General features: G+C 37.9%; 2 protein-coding genes across 2 annotated transcripts; both read right to left on the reverse strand.

Annotated features, from left to right (window-relative positions):
• Window positions 1-99: 99 nt before the first annotated feature.
• MRPS36 (mitochondrial ribosomal protein S36) lies at window positions 100-11,382 on the reverse strand. The gene is made up of 4 exons (XM_039333719.1): window positions 11,234-11,382; window positions 7,454-7,517; window positions 6,282-6,484; window positions 100-1,659 (listed from the first exon to the last, which is right to left on the reverse strand). The coding sequence occupies exons 1-4, from the start codon at window positions 11,270-11,272 to the stop codon at window positions 1,642-1,644; spliced, it is 324 nt and encodes a 107-aa protein (XP_039189653.1). The 5' UTR covers window positions 11,273-11,382; the 3' UTR covers window positions 100-1,641.
• A 1,774-nt stretch (window positions 11,383-13,156) lies between these two features.
• Window positions 13,157-21,722, reverse strand: CENPH (centromere protein H). Its single transcript, XM_039333718.1, has 9 exons — window positions 21,425-21,722; window positions 20,501-20,556; window positions 20,243-20,294; window positions 19,454-19,528; window positions 16,902-16,958; window positions 15,591-15,654; window positions 15,371-15,422; window positions 15,009-15,172; window positions 13,157-13,876 (listed from the first exon to the last, which is right to left on the reverse strand). Exons 1-9 carry the CDS (start codon window positions 21,571-21,573, stop codon window positions 13,784-13,786), a joined length of 762 nt encoding a protein of 253 aa, XP_039189652.1. The 5' UTR covers window positions 21,574-21,722; the 3' UTR covers window positions 13,157-13,783.
• Window positions 21,723-21,832: the final 110 nt, after the last annotated feature.

Genomic DNA, 21,832 nt, shown 5'->3' on the forward strand with positions numbered 1-21,832 from the left:
TAAATAATGGGAAAAGCTAATCAAAGCACATATGTTTCAGAAAAGGCAGGCAGCACTGAAATGTACATTCTGTTAAGGAGGTGCATTCAAGACTGCTGATCCATATTGTGTTTTTTATTAGCCAATTCTCCAGAGGTGTTTGCAATATTTGTATTATTTGTTGTACACCCATCTATAATTGGCAATTAGAATTTGTTTGGGTTTTGTGCAAATGCTAATATATAACAAATCTTAAAATACATATGAAGAATATATCAAACAATAATAGAAATGCAAACAGTACATTCAGTATCATAACAAAAGTATTTTTACAATAAAAGATGAATAGCTTAATCCTTTACCTATTGATTCAGTAAAATCTTGCATACACATTTGCATTATAAACTTGAATCCTTTCCCTACTTAAAACCGAACAGATGAAAATTCTTCTCAAGTTTGTGTAATCAAAAACAGTTGTTTCAAATAACATTTCTCTACTAATTGTTAGTTCCTCTTTCCTGTCATAAAAACATACATGTTATAGCAGGTACATGTTAAAAATGAAATCAAGTACTGATCACACGATCTATGAATATATCCATTTGCAGTTTCAGTGCTGCTCCATAGAAATAAATTTTGTATGTGCTTCAATATAATTCAATATGATGTGTATTATAATCATGTACTAAGTATTAAATACTATAAATTATACTTCATATCATTCTTGATTTATAAATTAGTAGTGTAAAAATAAGTGTTACCCACATCAATCAGCACAAGTTCTTCCAGCTCCTTGATTCAGTAACTCAAACAACCCAATCATGGAGATGTTTTGATGTGCAAGTGATGAGCTCCCTACAAGAAACAGGCATTTTGATGGAGCAAAGTAAATGTACACAAGAGAATCTTACACACTGCAATTCATGGAAATTTCTAGAACTCATCTGAGTCCATCTGAGAATATTGGTATTAGCTTTGATTGACAAGAAAATATTACTAATATTTAATTTCTTATTACAATGTAGTCACTAGGATTATTTAAAGACAGACACATGAAAATAAATTCCTGCTTATTCTGAACCAAATTTAACAACTGTGTAAGTTGAGGTAGTATAGCACTCAGGAAAGAGCTTGATTATTTCTTTTTCTGAAGGAATATTCTGCATATTTGTAGATTACATTGTACAATGAGTTCACTAACAAAATTTGTCAAATTTTGATATGGCTAACTTAAGTTTATTTCTCAGAGTTCTTTGGAAGGACATATTATTTGCTAGAAGGATCCTGCATTGTTCAAACTTTGAAAACAACATGGTTGTCTTCAGGCTATTATGGTCATTTTATTAGTAGCTATTTTTAATTCTTAAGTGTATCAACAGCAACTATAAGAGATAAGGAAACTATAGTGAATAGAATGAAAAAATAAATTTCATCAGGCAATTAAAGTCGATGCTTCTGGTTACCTGAAACAGAATTATCTCTGAATGAGACATAACCACTTTCTAAAGCGATTACCTTTTAGTCTCTCACAAAAGCATTTTGGCAAAAAACCTTTCCTTTGACCTCCTTTAATATCCAGAGAGAGAGAGAAAGTGAAGAAGGACTTTATTGTAAGTACAATGGTTTGTTATTCAGCAGTTACAAACTGCACAATGCTCCACCTTATTCTGGGCCTCCACGCTGTAAAATAAAATATTATCTTTTAGCAGAAACAAAAATTAATTTTTGCAACATTGCTGATTAGAATGATATTACTACTCATTTACTGCTGTTCCTATAGGAACTCAGGTTGATATACGTAATGCCCCCTCCTCCTATTTGACACCATAACAGCAATCTTGTGAGGTGGGCTGAACTAAAAGAACTGGCACAAACTCATCCAGTGAGCTATAAATGAGGGGACTAGAACCTGTTTTCCTCATTCCTATTCCAATACCTCAACTATTATGATAGCAGTTTCTACTGCTATCATACATAGTGACAGACATTCTTTCTTCCACGTGACTGTTTCAGCTCCTTCACCCAATAGCATGTTCCATTTGATTATTTTGGGCACAAGCCAAATGACCTCTGAGTGCCAACTGGAAAACTGTAACAAACCCTTTCCCAAATGCTGCCCTCTTAGCTAAATTTTAGGAGAGAAATTAAATACGCAATTGAATGATTTTGGAAGAACAAAAATGTAAAATTAAAGAATGATAAAATACAGTAGACACAGAACATGAGAATTAGAAATCAGAAGCTTTCTAATTCCATTTAGAAATCTCCTGAAATTTCTTAATTTCAGAAGATTTCTAAATTTTAAAAAATAACATTTGGAGTAATTTCAAGCCACTGCAATGCTGTAGAAATGTTTTTGCAATGCTGATCCTGCAATATTTTTTCTACACTTGATTTCTTGCAGTTTTCCTACTAACCACCTCCTGAGTGTCTGAAATAGCATAAATAAAAATTAGATGTTTTGTAAGGAGAGAGCAGTTGAGATTTTAGCAAATCTGATTCAGCATTATAACTGTTTCATTTATCACAATCCATACCCTGGGACAAGGTCTGGTGTTCTGAATGTTTTAAAACAAGGATAACCAATCATATTGCTTATCACAAGCCGATAGAGGTATACAGCTTCAATATTTCAGACTCAGACTGCTTCAGTCAAATATTCCAGCCTCCCACCAGCTCGACAATATGCCAAGCTATATTGGAGGGTACCAGGTTATCTAAATCAGTTGTGTCAAATTCAAGATTATATATTTTAAAACTACTGAATATTGTTTGTCTTGCTTATTTTTGTAGGGGATCTTTGGGAGAAAATGACTAAATTCTCACCTAGATGCATTCTTCAAAAGACAGGACTGAGAAAATTTTCCTCTGTACTATACATTTATACTATGAGGTTCCTAAATCATATCAACAGCAAACTATTGGTAAAACTATTCAGAATTTGGAAAGAACAATCACCAATAGGTGAATGATATAAAGCAGCGGTTCTCAACCTGTGGGTCGCAACCCTTTTGGGGGTCGCACGAGCCTTTCATAGGGGTCACCTAAGACCATCGAAAAACACATATTTCCGATGGTCTTAGGCAGGGCTTGTCAATCGCCTTCTCTCCCTCCCCCCCTTCCGCTCCACCTCACTTGTTTGTGGAAAATATGCTGCTTGGCGGCAGTCTGCACGAACTTTACCAAATGTACCCTGCAGGGGATGCATGAAGAGCGCAGGCGCAGAGCAAGCCCCTGCCCTCCCCAGAGACTCATTGTGCAGCAACCGGATTGACTTCTTCTCATGCATGCAGGTCAGCGAAGGGGAGGCTGCCGCAGCACCCAACTCCTGCGCCCGTCAGCCGGGAGGTCTGGCGATGGCCGCCGGTCTCCTTTGCCACCCCACCCATCCTCGACTCCTCTGCCCGTTCATGTCAAGCCCGCCGGGGCTTGACAGGGAGAGAGGGAGGGAAGGAGGAAGGGACCCCTCCTCCTCCCCTAAGCCTGATCGGCTTCCCAAGGGCGCCACAATCCTCATGAAAGCGGGGGGGGGGGGAAGCAAAGGGGTCGAGAAAGCTCACAGCGGGCTCGAAGGAGCACCTGTCAGCATTGGTGATGAGAAACTCCCCACAAACCCAGGGAAGGGGTGGAGAAAAGGAGCCCCCTTTGGGAGGAAACCGCCACCTTTTCCTTGGCTTTCCACTCTTCTGTTCCTCGGCAGCCGGGCTGGCAAGCCTCTCCTGGCTGGAACTTCCTTTCCTTCCCTCCCTCTTGGTCTCTTCCTCCTTCCCTCCCTCTCCCATTGTCCCTTCCTTCCTTCCTTCCTTCCTTCCTTCCTTCCTTCCTTCCTTCCTTCCTTCCTTCCTTCCTTCCTTCCTTCCTTCCCTTCGCCTCTCTCTTCCCCTTGTCCCTTCCTTCCTTCCTTCCTTCCTTCCTCCTCCCTCTTTGTCCTCCTCCCTCCCTCTTTCCTCTTGTCCCTTCCATCCTTCCTTCCTTCCCTCTTGCTCAGGATCAGGCGAGCCTCTACAGCTGATCCGCGCTTCTGCAGCTGTAGCTGCTCTCCTTGGCTCCTGCCCAGCAAACTTGCTCGAGCTTTGCTAGAAAACATGCCGCTTGCTAATTTAGCAGAAGTGCGAATCAGCTGTAGCCCGGCACTGATCCTGGAGCTTCTGCTACCTTAGCAAGTAGCATGTCTTTTGGCGAAGCTGAGCAAGTGACTTGGGCAGAGCTCTCCTCTGCCTCTGGCAGCCCTTCCCCTTATCCCTTCCTGGGCACAGAGGGGGGGAGGAAGGAAGGGACGAAGAGGGAGGGAAGTAAGGGACAATGAGAGAGGGAAGGAAGGAAGGAAGGAAGGAAGGAAGGTTCAACGGGAGAGAGGGAGGGAAGGAGAAAGAGACTAAGAGGGAGGGGAAGGGAAGGAAGGAAGGGACAATGGGAGAGAGGGAGAGAAGGAGGAAGAGACTAAGATCGAGGTGAAGGAAAGGAAGGAAGGGACAATGGAAAAGGGAGGGAAGGAGGAAGACACTAAGGGAGGTGAAGGAAAGGAAGGGAAGGAAGGGAGAATGGAAGAGGGAGGGAAGGAGGAAGAGACTAAGAAGGAGGTGAAGGAAAGGAAAGAAGGAACAATGGGAGAGGGAGGGAAGGAGGAAGAGACTAAGAAAGGTGAAGGAAAGGAAAGGAAGGGACAATGGGAGAGAGGGAGGGAAGGAGGAATAGACTAAGCAGGAGGTGAAGGAAAGGAAGGAAGGGACAATGGGAGAGGGAGGGAAGGAGGAAGAGACTAAGGGAGGGGAAGGAAGGGAAGGAAAGAAGGGACAATGGGAGAGGGTGGGAAGGAGGAAGAGACTAAGAAGGAGGTGAAGGAAAGGAAGGAAAGAAGGAAGGGACAATGGGAGAGAGGGAGGGAAGGAGGAAGAGACTAAGGGAGGTGAAGGAAAGGAAGAAAAGAAGAAAGGAAGGGACAAGGGGAGGGAAGGAAGGCAGGCACCCACCCCAGTCCCATCCTAGATACCCACAGATTCCCCCCACAGGCACTCTGCAACCTGAGTGATCAGCTGGCCATGCCCCCAGGCCATTGATCACGTGACCCTGGGACACTGTGAATGTCATAAGTATGAATCAGTTGTCAAGCATCTGAATGTAAATCACATGACCCTGGGGATGCTGCAACAATCATAAGCGTGAAAAATGACCATAATTCGCTTTTTCAGTGCTGTTGTAACTTCTAACAGTCACTAAGCAAATTGTTGTAAGTCGAGGACTACCTATACTTTCCCATTTTTTCCTTTTTTTGGGGGGGTCAAGTTTTTGATACCCCCCTCCGGCCAGCTGGATGGGGGGTTGATGGTCACAACATGAGGAACTGTATTAAAGGGTCACGGCATTAGGAAGGTTGAGTACCACTGATATAAAGTAATGAAAAGGATGGAGTGTTGTTGACTATGATAAGTAGAACTGACTTAAAAGATAAGTAGAACTGACTTAAGACTTGTACTTTATGGAATTATACTCATGCTTGTAGAATAGATTTATTAATTGGGCTCCCCTGGATTTGTATTGTTGGGTTTCTTAACAGCATTTTAGGCAATCAATGCAAGCTGCTGCTTTATTTAGGAAGAATAAACTTATCCATGGGAGCTGATAGATTATGATTAGGGTTTCATACAATTCTATTTGCAGTCATCTGAACTTGTTTGATAACTGAGATAGCACAGAATTTCCCATAAGCTAGTTCCTATAAACAATTAAGATGCAAGTGAAATAGTTGGCTATATAATTCAATCAATTTATTTAGTAGTTTTCATACTAACGTTTCATACCAAAGTTTAATTATGAAGTATTTTTCCACTGAATTTATTTGGTTCTTCATCTGTGGTTTCAGTTTGGCTGATATGCTATTGAGAGAGTTAGAATTTTTAATTGTTTTAACCATATTATGGTGCTGAAAAGATGGATTCATATCGACAAGCACTTTGTTTTGCAATAGGCAGTCCATTCCTGATTTAAATCAAGCCTCTTAATATTTTTTGGGAGGATCTAGAGATTATTCCAACTGAAATTCATCAGCTAATCATTAGAAATCCATAGTGTGAAATAAAATAAAATACAATGCTAAATATTAGTATGACTAAAGCCTAGTTTCAACCTTCTATGATTTTATTGTTCTGCTTCTGTAGCACCATATACACCTAAAGAACTGGTTTCTCATCACAAAAAGCAAACCACACATAGTCTAAATTTTTATTTAATCATTTGATTTTTTTTAAAAAGTAAGGGTTTGAAAAGAACACTAATATTTTAATTTTTTAAAAATGAGAACTTACTTGAATGTATTCCATCTCTTCAACTGACATGGGTTTCCTCCTGAATTTCTGAGGTAAAGTTCTTATTAATTCTGCTGTGTCAGGTATACCTTGCGTTCTACCAGTAAATAAAGTATTTTGAAAAGATGGTACTTTGTTTTCTGCAGAAAATTGTGAGGCTGTCCCATGAAGCGGAGGCACTCTTGAATGTAGAGACTCCTGCACTGGAACAATAAGAAACTAAATTATATTAGCCAAAAAATCTCTGGATGCCCTACATCATGACTAACCATGTTGGTCCATTGCAGCAAAACACTGCAGCTACCTCAAAGGCTCAATAGAGTTTCCTGATCTGGCCTACCTCTATGGGCTGACAATGTCAATCAGGTCCTGATCATTGGTCATGCAAATATGATGAGAGGATTGTAATTTAGCACATATGGAGAATCAAGGATTAAGGAAGGTTGGTGTATCATGTAAACCACTGAAGTTAAATGGTTAATTCAAAAAAGAATTAACTGACAGTGAGACTTTAATTAAAGCTTAGAAGTACCCAGAAGAAACAGTTACATTTGTGCATAACAGTGAATACTGTCAGCATCTTAGTGATGTGAAAAAATATTTTATATATCATTTTTTTTATTTATTTCCCACTTTTACAATTTTTACAAATAATTCAGGCAGCAAACATATCCAACACACCTTCCTCCTCTTTTCCCCATAACAACAACCCTGTGAGGTGAGTTGGGCTAAGACAGTAACTGGCCCAAGGTAACCCAGCTGGCTTTCATAGCTAAGGGGGGACTTGAACTAATGGTCTCTTGCTTTCTAGCCCTGTGACTTAACCACTAGACCAGAGGTAGGCAACCTTGGCTCTTTTATGACTCATGGACTTCAACTCACAGAATTCCTGAGTCAGCTATGCTGACTCAGGAATTCTGGGAGTTGAAGTCCATGTTTTATAAAAGAGCTTAGGTTGCCTACCCCTGCACAAGACCAAACTGCCCATCTCCCTCACAGAGCAATACTGTTATAAATTAGGGGTTATAGTTAGAAAACATTATATTGGGTTCATATATCATGCTAACCTATAATGTGAATTATAAACAATGAATTGCAATTTAAATTTCTTGAGCATAAATTATGGCAAGACATGGCATGGCACCATGTGCATTTAGTAAAGACATACTTACTTTTAGGTTTTGGAGTACTTTTTCTGTCTGGAAACTTAATCAGTGGCGTATGTGGTTTGACTACCTAAAGAAATGAAAAAGCAAGTCAGTATATACATTTATATATGCGTGCAGTTCTGCCAAGAAAGGATAAAATTTATATCTCCTTTTAGACTGAGAGCCAAGCTGATGTAGTAAAGATGCTGGATTAGGAAACCAGAAGCTTGTGAATTCTAGTCCTTCCTTAGGCATAAAAGGTTATTCTTTCAACACAACCTACAACAACATTGCTGTGAGGAAAAAAGGTAAGAGCGTTATGCACATTGCCTTGATTTGTAGAAAACAAAGATGAGGTATAATAATAACGATGATGTAATGTTTCAATGGACATTAAGTGGAAGCTCATATAGAATCAACTGAACCTGTCAGAATCCTCCATTATTAATTACTGGTTATTAATCATCTGGGCTTCCACTGTTCAGGTTCTATTCTCCTGGGGGAAGGGGAGTGAGAGCAGGGGCTTGTAGTGCATGTAGTACATTTCCTCTATTTGCTTTGATGTCTTCACTATGGGGTGTGAAAGGACTGCCTCGGGGCCATCTGCCTTAGCACCTGTGGATTGGCCTGTTTGAACTGACCGGATGGACAGTTGGGGTGGGGTTATTACTTCGCAGATTTAACCTATTGATTTGGGCGGGAAGCCCTCGGATCCTGCCTCGCTTTCCTGCATTCTGCATCTGCAAATAAAAGTTCCTTTTGAAATGATGCCAGTTTCAAGAGTTCTGCTTTCTTGGTAGAGGAACTGAGGCAGGGAAACCAGAACTTAATAATTTAGGACTGGATTATATCTACTTTTACAAAACTGCTTTACTTTTGCAATTTTAAAAAGTTGGACTCATTCCAGTGCTAAATCTATCTTATTAATTCTAGGCATACTACTTGCATATTAATTTGCACTCAGATGATATATATATGATATATATGACTAGGTTCATACATGCATAAATATATGGAATGATCAAGGAATATATTACCCTATTTCCTTAAGGAATCCTGTGAATTTGACAATTATTTATAGCATTTTTATTCTGCCACACAAGCCAAAAAGGATCTCTGAGCACATTATATTTGATACAAAACAAGAAAATCCCTTCTCTTGTCTCTCCTTGCCACAATTTGATGGAAAATCTGTTATTAGTAAATATATATGAATCTTATTTTATCAGGCAAAGTAAAGCTCAAATACCAATATATTTGGGTTAAGAATTTAAAGAACAATCCTACTGGATTTTATTAAACATTCCTCTAATCCAATCTTTTAGTCTAAGAGACATGGCTGGGGAAGGGCAAAGGGGAACCAATGTCCTCAGTTATGGGGAACCAAGAGAAAGAAAGGAAAAGGAAAATTGGGGGAAGGGTGAGCAGGCTAATAAGATATGTATTTGGACATTCATGACTGAAGGATAGAAGGCAATCAGAAGGTGGGAAGGGAAGAGCTATCCTTATTGGAACAGGCAGTGGCTAATGGGAGGAAGATGGGGGGGTGTATTGGGACAGTAGTGGAGGACAGAGGAGGGAAGATTCTGGGATATTTGGCATCCTTGCTGGCTGAAGGGTATCACTGACATTAACAACGGTGACTGTGGGTAGAGAAGAAAAATGTTAAGGAAGAAGGCAGACTGGTAACTATTCTGCACAAGGAATGGAAAGGAATGCACGGACAGTATGTGCTAGCTTTGCCCTTTTTCCTTATTCAGATTTTTTCATATAAAATCTGAAACATTTTGAGTTTGGGATTTTACAGAATCATGTCGGATCTGAAATGGGTCAACAGAACCCGTGAAATGTGAAAGTTTGTTCCAGATTCAAAAACCATTTTCCCCATTTTATGAACACCAACATCAACAAAAATACCTATTTTTATTTTTGATCCAAGTTATCTTGTTATTTGCACAGTCGAAGCATGAACAGACTTCATATTACCATTAGAGTTACAGAAACAAAAAAACTATTTTAGAATGAAGTACACATTATTCAGTGGATCCACAATAATTGTTAAACTGCTATAAAGCTCAGAGGTAAATCTAACAATTGAGTAGGTGGAGAGAAGAAAATGAATGGAAAAGTCAGCATATGAGGGAGGAAGGAGGAAAGATACATGCAACAGAAAAAAAACTATCACCAGTCTTAATATTAGTTCACGACTCACATTTTTAAATTTTAAAAACCACTCCCCCATAATAGAAATGAGGATCACCCATAAAAATTGAAGGAGAATCATAGGCCATTTAAACTGCTGATACTAATCTTCTGCTTAGTGCAGAAGCATCCCAGATAAATATCTATCAAGACCCTGCTTGAATACTTCCAATGGTCGAGTCCATCATATTCAAAATAGCCAATAAAGGCAGCATGTTTAGTAGGCAGAGAATGGGAGAATAGATGTGAGAAAAAGGAGATATATCCCAGCCAATACATTTTATATGTTGTTGTGTTAATTGCGAAGTCGTGTCCGACCCATCGCGACCCCATGGACAACGTTCCTCCAGGTCTTCCTGTCCTCTACCATCTTCTGGAGTCCATTTAAATTCACACCTACTGCTTCAGTGACTCCATCCACCCATCTCATTCTCTGTCGTCCCCTTCTTCTATTGCCCACAGATTCCCCCCACAGGCACTCTGCACCTCAGTTTTCAACAAATCCAGCCAATAAGATCAGTAGGAAGAGATTGTGAGCACCCATTAAAAATGTGAGCACCCATTAAAAATGAAATGTAGTTGCTTGCTCTCAAAAGTGCACACATACATAACACACATTTAAATATGCTATATACAATATATGTACAAACTTTCACCCTTACATATAAATAACAAATATTAATCACTGTCCATCTTGAATACATAACCAAGTATTGTAAGAGATGCTTAAAACTAGTTTACCAACAACTATAGGATCATGCACTGTCCACCCAATACCTCTAAATGCTTGACTTTGTAACATGGATGGTTCTACATTTTTGCAAAGCTGCTCAAATAACAAACCATACAATTCAATTATAAAGGAGCCCAACTTTTTTTTGATGTCAAACAAATATTTGAATGGAGGGCAATATTCTGTCAAAACTGATATTTGATGCAACAGCATAAAATCCTGATTCACATTTAGCCTAGTTTCCAATATGGGAAACGTTTTTTTTTAAATATCTTGGCAAGCATTTATAGAATAAATCTCCAACCGCCCTCCTTTAAAGCAACGTCTACAAGGCCTCTTGTTTGGGCTTCGGAAACCTTGAATAGAACTGCAACTGCAGACGGTTCCCAGGCGCACTCAAAGCTTTTGTCAAGATACTCGTGTCAGCCCTTCCCACAAGTTGGTGTGCCTCTACTTGGAGGTCCGGGAGTTGCAGTCCAACAAAACGAATAACACGCGCGGAGAAATCGGCCCTACCGATTTACTGCGGAGAGGAAACTCAAGGTTTTAACGTGTAGAAGACCGCTAAGAAAAGTCTCCAGAACGTCTGCTGTTTTCACATGAAATCTGCCAGGGACGTCTGTGAGATTGATGGCCAAGACCCCGACCGCAGCCGAGTTAAAGATACCCGGGTAGATCAAATCCACTTTCCAGGACAGGCGTTCCTTCTCCTTCCCACTCAAGGACATCGGCACCGGTTGGTGCAGCTTCGCACCAAGGATTCGGGTCCCAACCTGCAAGCCCCGGAAACCTTGCATAGAACTGCAGCTGCAGACAGTTTCCAAGTGCACCCAAAGCTTCCGTCAAGATACACGATTTGAAGGACTTACCTGAACGACCCTACTGGCCGCCGCCATTTTGCTGCCCATGATGATTCCCCGCTCGGGCAAAAGAGCGCGCCGGCACAAAGCGTTGTGGGAGCTGTAAGGCGGCGTCTAGCTAAGCTCCGCCCTCCACGAGGGGCACGGCTTCGAACCCAACGGAACAGCTGATATATGCAATGGGGGATTGAATAGGGGATTGGTGAATAGCCAATATTTATTTTAATTAACTGATTTATTTATCCAACATCTATAATTGCCCATCTTAATCAAGGATTTTGGGCTGCTTACAATTTAAAAATACCTGTTTAATTTCACTAAAACTAGTTGACCTACCCAAACTAAATTAATGATTAGTTATCCCTCGTTTAAAACTGATTGGCATATTTACCATGTAGCAAACAATAAATGTTTTTACAATGCAAATTTGTTTGCTTACCACCTTCTCATATTTGCACAAAAATTGCATGGCAAATACAGGCTGATTTTTTAGAATATCTGCACATATGGATATTTGTATGATGGACTTTAGCCTACAACAAAATATCCAGTCAGACAGAATTAAGTCATCTCAAAGCATTGACTTTTCTCTTCATCTGTGGGTGATACTTAGCTATCTTCTCTGTGACCTTCAAAAGGGAGAAAAGATTAGTGTAATCTCTAGTTACACTAATTAGGAAAATACTGCTTTCATCTCAGATCACTAGACTACACAAGGTATTTTTTTAATTGCAAGCACATTTATTGAACCATTAATAAATGGTTCAATAAATTCTTATTTTTGGCTTTCAAAACAATATTGTTCAACTAAAGTATCTATATTTACTAAATTGTATATTGTATAAAATTCACACCCCCACCACTGGACAATTAATTTGACTATTAACCATCCTACTCTTATTAAACATCTCTGGCAAAGTCAGTCTATTATCTCCGAAAGCAAGCTGCACAGTATTTAACAAATTCTTATGTTTCACAAACCTTTTTGTATTTTCAACTTCTCAATTGGGCCTTTCTAGTAACAAAAAAACCCAAACCTGCTTTGTTTTTTGTGTGGCAGCTTTTATTATCTTAAAATATATTTCCCCCTAGAATACTCAGCTTCAACCATTTAAGGAATTTCCGGATCTCATACAATTTTTGCCATTGCCTCTGGACATAACCAGTTTGGTATCCTTCTCAAACTGTTGTCTCTAGAAGTGTAAATGATAACATGAACTTCAGTTATAACACTACATCAGTGATTCTCAACCTTTTTAATGCCGTGACCGCCAACCGGTCATAAGTCGAGGACTACTCAACCGGTCGTAAGTCGAGGATTACTCAACTGGTGCAGCACCGTTTGCAGAATGGGACTTTTGGCGGGCTCAGCAGGGCAGAGACAGCCTGGACAATTCCTATTGGCTTTTGAAAGCCAATAGAATTAGACTCTATTCAAGAGAGTCTATTCTATTGGCTTTCAAAAGCCAATAGAATAAAAGGGAGTAGCACAGCTAAGGAAAAGGGGAAAAAATGGCGGACTGCGTTGTTTGGCGACCCCCGTGAAATGGTCGTTCGACCCCAAATGGGGTCCCGACCCACAGGTTGAGAACCATTGCACTACATTATGAATTATCCGCCTTTTTCTTCTGTGATGCTTCTTAAGAGGCTATTTTAAAAGAGAAGCTCTTTCAGATTTTTACCTAAGTACAGTGCACATGAAATAATAGCAGCAGTGGGAATTGTATATATCTAGTGTTGTTAAGAGAGCAAGATCCTACTGCCATTTTGTATGGATCCTTGTGCGTTTTGGCTCAAAATATTTATTTTTGTCTGGAAATAGAAATAAGACACAACCAACAATATAGAACAATTACAGTATAATATTTCTGAAAAAAAAAATCAACATTTAGGAGATGGCCTCCTATTTATATACTATACTGCGGAATCTACTTTTGGTTTTACTATATTATTTATTCATCGGCTATGAAAAACTACAGCAAATACACAGAAATAGAACAAGTATCTTACAAGAATGGCCCAGGAAGAAAATACTATTGAATAATATTTGGCAATGTCAACTATGAATATTTGAACTACTGATGATTCATTAAAAACCCATTGAAATTAGACATAAGGAACTGTAATAAGAGAGTTTAGCAAAAAAAAAAGGTGCATCATACATATCACACATAACATGGAGACAAAGCAGTCTAAATTGTGATGAGAGAATGAAATGGCTGCCTATGTAAATAAACACCTGCTTTTTCAGAAGGCCTAGTGCTCTGTTGTTACTGGAATCAGCAGTTGGTAACTTATGTGAAATTAAGAGAAGGCGAAGTGAATTATTTTACAGCTAAATGACTCTCCTGTAATAGCTTCTTGGATATATTTACAATGACTGTAACAGAATTTCCCTTTTGTTGCTATGTCAGTTGTATTTAAGTGTAATATATTCTTGTACAAATACATAACTCTTAGAATATGATTAATATATTACAAAAACCTGATAGATTACCCTTTTGTCTCTGAGTTTGGAAATCACAGAAAGAAAATACAGTATTTAACTTAAATGTTGTTTCAGATGCCAGTCACATTTTTCTCCAGTTGTAGAACAATTTCCTTCAAAGCTGGATCGTTTGCCCAATTGACTCCACTTCCAGTAATAAGGTTCTGCAATAAATATTATTTAAATATAAAATTAACTAATTAATTTAAATATAATTGAATAAATAGGATTTTTTGTTCTCAATTATATTGTTTTAATATGCAAATAAATACAAGTTCCACAACAAAATAAGCAATCAATTATTGCTAGGTTGTATAATTTGTAAATTATATTGTGCTTCTACAAGGAAGTTTTTTCAAATATTTTTCTACATAAGATTTATTCTTAGAATATGAATATTTAATATATTTCATTTATACAGGCAGTTCTTGATTTATGACTGCAATTGGGACTGAATTTTACCATTTTTATCATTACGTGAATCACATAGTCATAAGTCTAAATCACATGGTTGTTAAGTGAATCATGCAGTCATAAATCTGAATACATCCTCCAGAAAGGGCATTTTTGCTGGAAACCTGCAAAAACAATACAAATAGTTGTTGTATGACCACAGGACACTGCAACCAGTCATAAATGTGAGTCATAAGTTGAGGACTACCTGTAATATGAATAAAAAGGGATAAAAATATGTTGCATACAGAGCTTTGTTCTACATTATACTAACCTGTGCAAGTTATACCTGTAGCTATAATGGTAATTATGGTGGTAATAATTTCAAAGTACAATATTCATCTACCAATAAACATTAAAACATTCAATGTCTAGAGGTGGTCCTTGTTTAAGGACCACTCAAACCTACAAGAGAAGTAGTAGTTACAACCGGTCCTTGTACTTACGTTGTTCACAGCATCTCTGCAACTGGGATTAAGATCTCACAGTCACAATCATATGTGCCTGGCACATATCTCAGTCACAATCACCATTTGTGACTTTTGCCGGCTTCCCACAGTCAATAGGGAAGTTGACAGAAAGTCACAAATGCTGACAGCATGATATCTGGTTCACTTAACAATGGCAACTGGAAGTGCTGGAACTTTCATTGCTAGGCAGTGTGGCCACATGACATCATGCTTTAAGTCACTTAGCAATGGAAATTCCAATCCCAGTTGCCATAGTTAACCAAGAACTATCTGTATTTGATATCAACATTTTAATTTTCATGTTTCATATCTAGTAGAAACTAATTCATCCTACCAAGTAAGACATTTTTCTATCTATACAAATACAAGTTACCTGGAAAATGTTTTGAATCAATGTAGTCATCTGAATTTCCTTTTGTAAATTTTTACGAACTTTCTTCAACATTTCGCAAACCTCCATATTTTCAAAATCCTCTTTTTGTTTTCTCTTCATATCATATATTTGTGCCAGTTTACATTCTCCAGCTCGCTTTAATTCTATTGAAGTATTGGAGGGAGGAGGAAGATGGAAGATAGTAAAGCTAGCTAATTTAAAAAAATGAGTTCAGGAACATGCCTTGCATTCACTATACTTGTGGATTAAACTAATGAAATTAACATTTGAAATTAAATTAAATTTGTGTTGTTTCAAATTAATTTATCATATTGAATTTATCACAACCAATTATAACTTACCTAGTCTGCTCTTCTTAACCTCATTCAATTTTTTTTCCAGTTCACGGGATTGCTGCAAAACCAAGTAATTTATATAAATATGTGTATATATTAAAAGTATCCATACATCCAGATTAATACAACTACAAAGATTAACTTTTCAAATATATTACTCCATTAGTTTCAAATGTTGCTTTTATAGACAAATAATCATTAACATTTTCATATAAAGGATACTCACCTGCTTTGATGTAAGTATTGCTGTACTAAGCATCATGATATGTTTAATGGTATCCCAGATAAACCTAAGAAGAAAATGCAGAAAAATCAACAGGATCTATTAATACGTGAAACCAAATCACATGTTAGATAGATTTAAAACACTGGAGTATCTTGCTTAATTTTTTCTCAAGCTACAGTATGCCTTTCTGTCCATGGCTTCTTACAAAAATACTTTAACTGGCAACATTAAATGCAAGAGAAGAAACAGACAAAAGAGCTATAAATACATTTCAAGACTGACTTATAAAATGGGAAAACATTGGCCATAACAGGTTTAGCTAACACATACTTTTCATGCACTATAGTATTTGTATCCAAATGGTGTACACTGCTAATCTTCCTGTGTGTTCCATTATTTTTCCCTATACAACATGCCGGGAAGCTCTAAAGATCATTAGTTGTAAAAACTTTCCCAGAACTCAGTTACATACTTTCCAACATAATTGGATGGGAAAAGTCTAGTCCTCAAGTGCCCAAGCTAGTAATTTTTTTAATGTTGCCATTTGAAAGCCGTTTAGATAAAAATGTATTATAAACAAAGTGAACTCAAATTATAATTGGCAAAAATCATTTGTAGTCTGAAGTAGTAATACGTAATGGATTTGCACTCAGCTTGCTATTTTCATTCTACATATGGAATGTATTACAGTTTCTCATTTGACATCTTTCTCTTTAAGTAAGGTCAGCTAACACAAAAATGCTTTCTTTCCAAAGTGGGGCTACTTTGGAAATGCAAAAAATGTTTCCTAAAATGTTAGAAAGGATGGCAGAATCTCAGGTGTGTGATCTAACTGGAAGCTGATTTGGAATTGAGCACTTCAGTATTCCAGGGATCCTACAAGACTGTTATCTAGATTCGCACAACCTGTAAAGTCAATGATCAAAACTACTCTTTTTCAAAGTGAAGAAGATGCCTGCTGTACTCTTATCTATTGTGTCTGAAAATATTTATGATTAAGAATTGCAGTGCAAACTTTTTGATCAATCTCATAGTGCTCACTGCTCATGAGGTCTATTGATGATTCTGTCAGTGGTTTAACTGTCACATCAGAATAACCTCCATTTGTTCCAAAATTGTGTTCTAGATTATGATGACTGTAGTTGAGATACAGCTACAACCTAGAGGAAACAGACTATTTGGATTTTTTTCAGTTAAAGTTCAATCCTGAGAATAGATGGCTGTATTTGTATGGCTGGCCAAGCAAAGATTGTTCTTAAATATACTGTAGATATTTTAAAAATGCATTCCCTTCATGATTTCAAAGCTTACTTTGAATCATCATCTTCATTTTTCAGTTTGGTTCTAAGGGCATCAGTTATTTGGATCCTATAAAACAAAGAGAAAATAGATATAAGATTGTTCTGATACATGTAACAGTGTATTTAGAGCTTTTATAATACAAGAATAGATTTGAATACCAATATATTTTATTCTCTCTCTCTCTCTCTCTCTCTCTCTCTCTCTCTCTCTCTCTCTCTCTCTCTCTCTCTCTCTATATATATATATATATATATATATATATATATATATATATAAAATTTCATATAAAACTAAGTAATGTATGTCAAAGACAAAAGTAAACAAGTTTTGATTTTAAGTGTAAGCTTGAATTCTTTTAGCAGATTTTAATATTTCTCTAAAGCTTATTTCAATTTGCAGCTGAACTTTTTCATTAGTTAGAGATATTAGATTTGGAGAATTTAGCATATTTTAATCAATTAGTTCACAGTGATAACTTAGAAGAGAACCAACACAATATTAGAAAAAAACAATAGTCACCTTTGAGAAAATCTTAACTCCAGGTGTTCTCATGGCAATTCATGTAATTTGGCAACAAAACAAGAAAAGGACTTTTTCAGAGATTTCTACATCAGAAGGATGACTAGGTGGTCTTCCCATTTAAGCACTAATCAGGATCAGCCCTGTTTAACTTCATGAGATCAGCCAAGATTGGCTAGATACCACTATCTAATAGACAGAAATGGGCAAGCCTGCAATCACAGATAGCCTTTTGATCACTCCATTTATAGCTTTCCAGCATCTCAAATCCTGCTCTGAAATTCAATGACAATATGACTGGTTTTCAGTAGTGGGATTTTACTTACTTTTCCCCTTGCCCAAACTGGAGAATTGGTAGAAAATCAATTTACTAACCTTAATCAGGCTATTTGATCCAGGATTCAGATATAAATCACAAAACCCTGACTGTGCACATGAGGGTGCTGAACCTGGACTTGGCTGAAATCTGTTATTTGACATGACACTGCTAAATAAAAAACGTTATTACAATGCCTTGTTTAAATCTACTGCTTTTTTACTGTCTTTTTCATAATTCTGTTAGGCTTCCTAATCTGCACCTGAAGGCCTTAAAGCTGAATGAATGTTAGCTGCTGAAAGAATTAATATGTCTTTTCTGAGAACTGATGGTTCTTGTCTGGTCTCTCATATTGTTCTTCTCTGTCTGTTATACCTCTTCCACCCCTATTCATCCCCAGCGGGTGAATAGGGTTTCTACCCCTTCTTCTTCCTGTCTCTAAGCTGCAAGAAATAATGGTGTGTCTCCCTCTTATTTCATGTGTTTTTCACATGCTGCTGTCTTTCCATGTAACTTCCCCATATTAAAACCTTTTCCTACTCAGAGCCAGAACAGTGGGCAGCTGCAAAAACTATATCAATCAGCCAGTCAAATGGAACTAACAAAGGAAGTGGAACCAACATACTTTGTCTGAAACCCCATAGAAATAGAATACTGCAGCTGAATATTATCAGACTGTGCTAGCCTTCTCTCTGACAACCAGCCTGTCCAGGCATAGCAAGGACAATCCCCTTAATACTGATTGTGTGCATGCGTGCGCGCACACACGCACACACACACACACACACAGGGTTATAACAATTTCAGAATTCTACCTTAAGTAAAACAGACATACATGGAGATTTTTAAATACAGAAGACTTACTTAGACTATTTTTAGTATATAGGGAAATTAGAACATAAATTAAATGCATGGCAATATAAATGTACCATGTAGAGCTCAATTTATGATGATAATTAGGATTGGAATTTCACTAAGTGATACAGTTGTAAAGCACAACTTCCTCACTTACTGACAGCAATCCCTACAGTCCCTCTTGTCATTGTTAACCAAATCCCATGGTCAGTAAGTGAGACAACTTCCTGTTGTCTTCCCACATCTAACTCAGTGGAGAAGTTGGCAGGAAGCTGCAAGTTTCAGTAAGTTTGCAGGCAGGCCAGAGGCAGATAACTGGGAACTATCAGATGGCAAAGAGTGAGGGGAGGTATGGCAAGGGTTAAGAAAGGTATGTGTGGGTATGCAGGATGCACAGCAAGGGTCTGAATGAGACCAAAGAGATACATGGTAAAGGTCAAGGAGGGGTGCAAAGGTATAAGGGGATTAGAGGAGGATGCAGGAATGAGAGATTTATTGTAGTGACTTGCAACCTTTCCTGTCAACTTCCCTATTGACTGGGGAAGCCAGCAGGGAAGGTTACAAATGGTGAACACTTGATTATGTGGTGCTACAACTGGTCATAAATGTGAGCTAGTTGCCATATGCTCAGATTATAATTACAAGTACTGCAGGGATGCTGGCTAGTTGGAACTTTGAGGACTAATCATAACTACCATTCATTCAGCACCGTCATAATTTTGAACAGTCACTGAATATATGAATTATATATTTTATTTTAAAAATAATGGTTTCTTGCTAGAATTATATTTTTAATTAGCTTCACTGGACACATTTTGTAGATATTATACAGAAATGCAATAAATAAAGCAAAACAATACAGAATCTTTACCTTTGTAATGCTAAAGTTTTGTTTTGATACGATACCCTCATCTCTTCCAAGTCTCTTTCCAATTCTTCTATAGAACTAAAAACAGTGAACTTTCTTTAATAACTAATAATTTGTATTCTCTCATAAATTAATGTTAAGACAGATCATTTGTTTCCTATCAGATCTAAAAGGGGTTTGCTGTTTGATAGAGTGACTAGAAGATGGTTGTGTTTTGATACTAGATCTGGATTTTTTTCACGTTTTCATTATCAACACAATGTAAAACAGCAAACCGAAATGTAGTGCTAACATATTTAAGAGTAATGCATTCATTCAGAAATAATTTTCCTTTTTAATAGAATTTCCATTACAACAGAATAGGAAAAGGATATAAGCTTATGATTTGTTATTGGCATACTGAAAAAGCATAAACATGTTTTGATTCCTTAAACTATGAAAATATGATGGGATTCAGCAATATAACTAGTGAACAGACATAAGGCATGAATGCAAGAAGTTTGACCAGAAAAGGCATATACCACACATCAGCCATAGTAGTTACTGTATATGAAGGACCCCCACCCACCCCCGCAAATTCAGCATGCATTACTCTGAGATACATTTTTAAAGAAAGAAAATCCAGTCAGGTAAATGTGGTGTGTTTTCAAGTAAAACACAAGAAAGTGAATATATTAAAATCTTTAAAATACCAGGTTTAAATATAAAGAAAAATTTAATCAATTCTAATTTTCAGATGTATGAGACACTGAAATATTATTTTATATATGATAACAAGTTTTGAAAACATACCCTTCTAATATTTTTTCATTTCTATCTTGATCCGGAATCTTTTCTGCAGTTGCTCAACAAAAAAGACATATTTATAAAAGATAGCTGAACATCCTTTCATCTCTCAACACAAATATGGCATACAAAACTCCTATGCTACAGAGAAAAGATGGTCAAAAGACTTGACATTTTAATCTTACAGAAAACTTTAACCTAATTTTTAAATATTTACTTTCACATTCTAATATAACAAAGTTTGAGTTTTTATGATCCACTTACTTGAATTGATTATTGTATTATATTCCATAAGATGCTGACTTATTTGTTCTTTGATTCTAAAAAAAGAAAAAACACTTCACAAGAAAAGTGTACACTTCACAAGAAAATTAGAAAAATAAAATGCAATTGTAGCAGTTACTGCAAAACTAAATTGCATTAGTGTTCACTGAAGACTTTAAATTCATAAACTCAGCTTATGTGCATTTAAATATTTGAAATCTAAATTTAAATTAGAACAAATTATAAAACCATCACAACATGAATACAATTTCTTCCATTTACACAACTATTCACAACTTTAAGTTTTTCCTTTTGTAGATTTTTGTTGTTGCAACCCACTTTGCAGGCCATCAGTTTTTAGAGATCTCAGGATCAACTTTTATTAGAGACTTGTGAGCATTGCCTAACTGAAGCACTAGAAACATTTTGATACATAAAACTTATCTTGCTAGTACTTCTACCTCCCTAAGTTCAGAACAGTCGCTTTGGAGGGAAACAATATTTCTGGCCCTCTAGGCTTACCTTCAGCAATATTCCTCCTCATAGCTAAAACAACCTGCATTTCAGCCTTCCTCGGTTTCCTGAATCAATGGAAAAATATGTCCGCACAACTGGTGCTGTCCTGACCGACCAGCTTTTACCTGGCTTCGCGTTCTGGCCCGCGACTAGATATCTCCATCTTTACAACTAGCCCTTGCGGGATTTCCCCAGCTGTCAAGGGAAATCCTTAGTGCGGTACTTACTCCTGTGGAGTTGCCGACCAGGACTGCAAAACTCCGGACCACCATTAGATGAAAGCCAAGAGCCAAGAGAGTTTTTTTTAAAAATCTCCATCTCGATGGTCCTCCGAAGTTTTGCTGCCGCTAGAATGGTTTCCTGAGGGAAGAAGCCATCAAGGGGCTGTAAATCCGACAAACGACTGACCGATGGAGCTTGAGCAAGTCCGGCGTCTTCTCTTTCTCTTCGTTGGAGAGCAAACGGGCTCCTTCCTCCATCACTCCTTCCGTGGGCTTGCCGAAAGCCGCCACCTTGTCTCCTACCTCCGAGCAGCCCGCTACGTCCTGCGCTTCCATCCCGGCGACGGCGCCCAGACCTCTTTCTTCCCACCAATTACCCGAGCGCTCTACCGCGGCTCCAAGGACCGCTCTTTCAAATAGCCCGCCGACCGACTCCACGTTGCGTGAGAGGAGTGACGTCAGATCGACGATGAATTGCTCTGGTTTCTAAGTGGCCTCTGCTCTCGGTCGAAAGGGAAACAGCGGCGCCGTTTACTCAGACCTCGCGAGAAGAAGCGCACAAAAATACTGTCGCCAGTCCCAGCGGCTCCTGTGT

The sequence above is a fragment of the Crotalus tigris genome, unplaced genomic scaffold, assembly GCF_016545835.1.
Source record: "Crotalus tigris isolate CLP2741 ecotype Arizona unplaced genomic scaffold, ASM1654583v1 scf7180000024506.7606697, whole genome shotgun sequence".
NCBI lineage: Eukaryota > Metazoa > Chordata > Lepidosauria > Squamata > Viperidae > Crotalus > Crotalus tigris.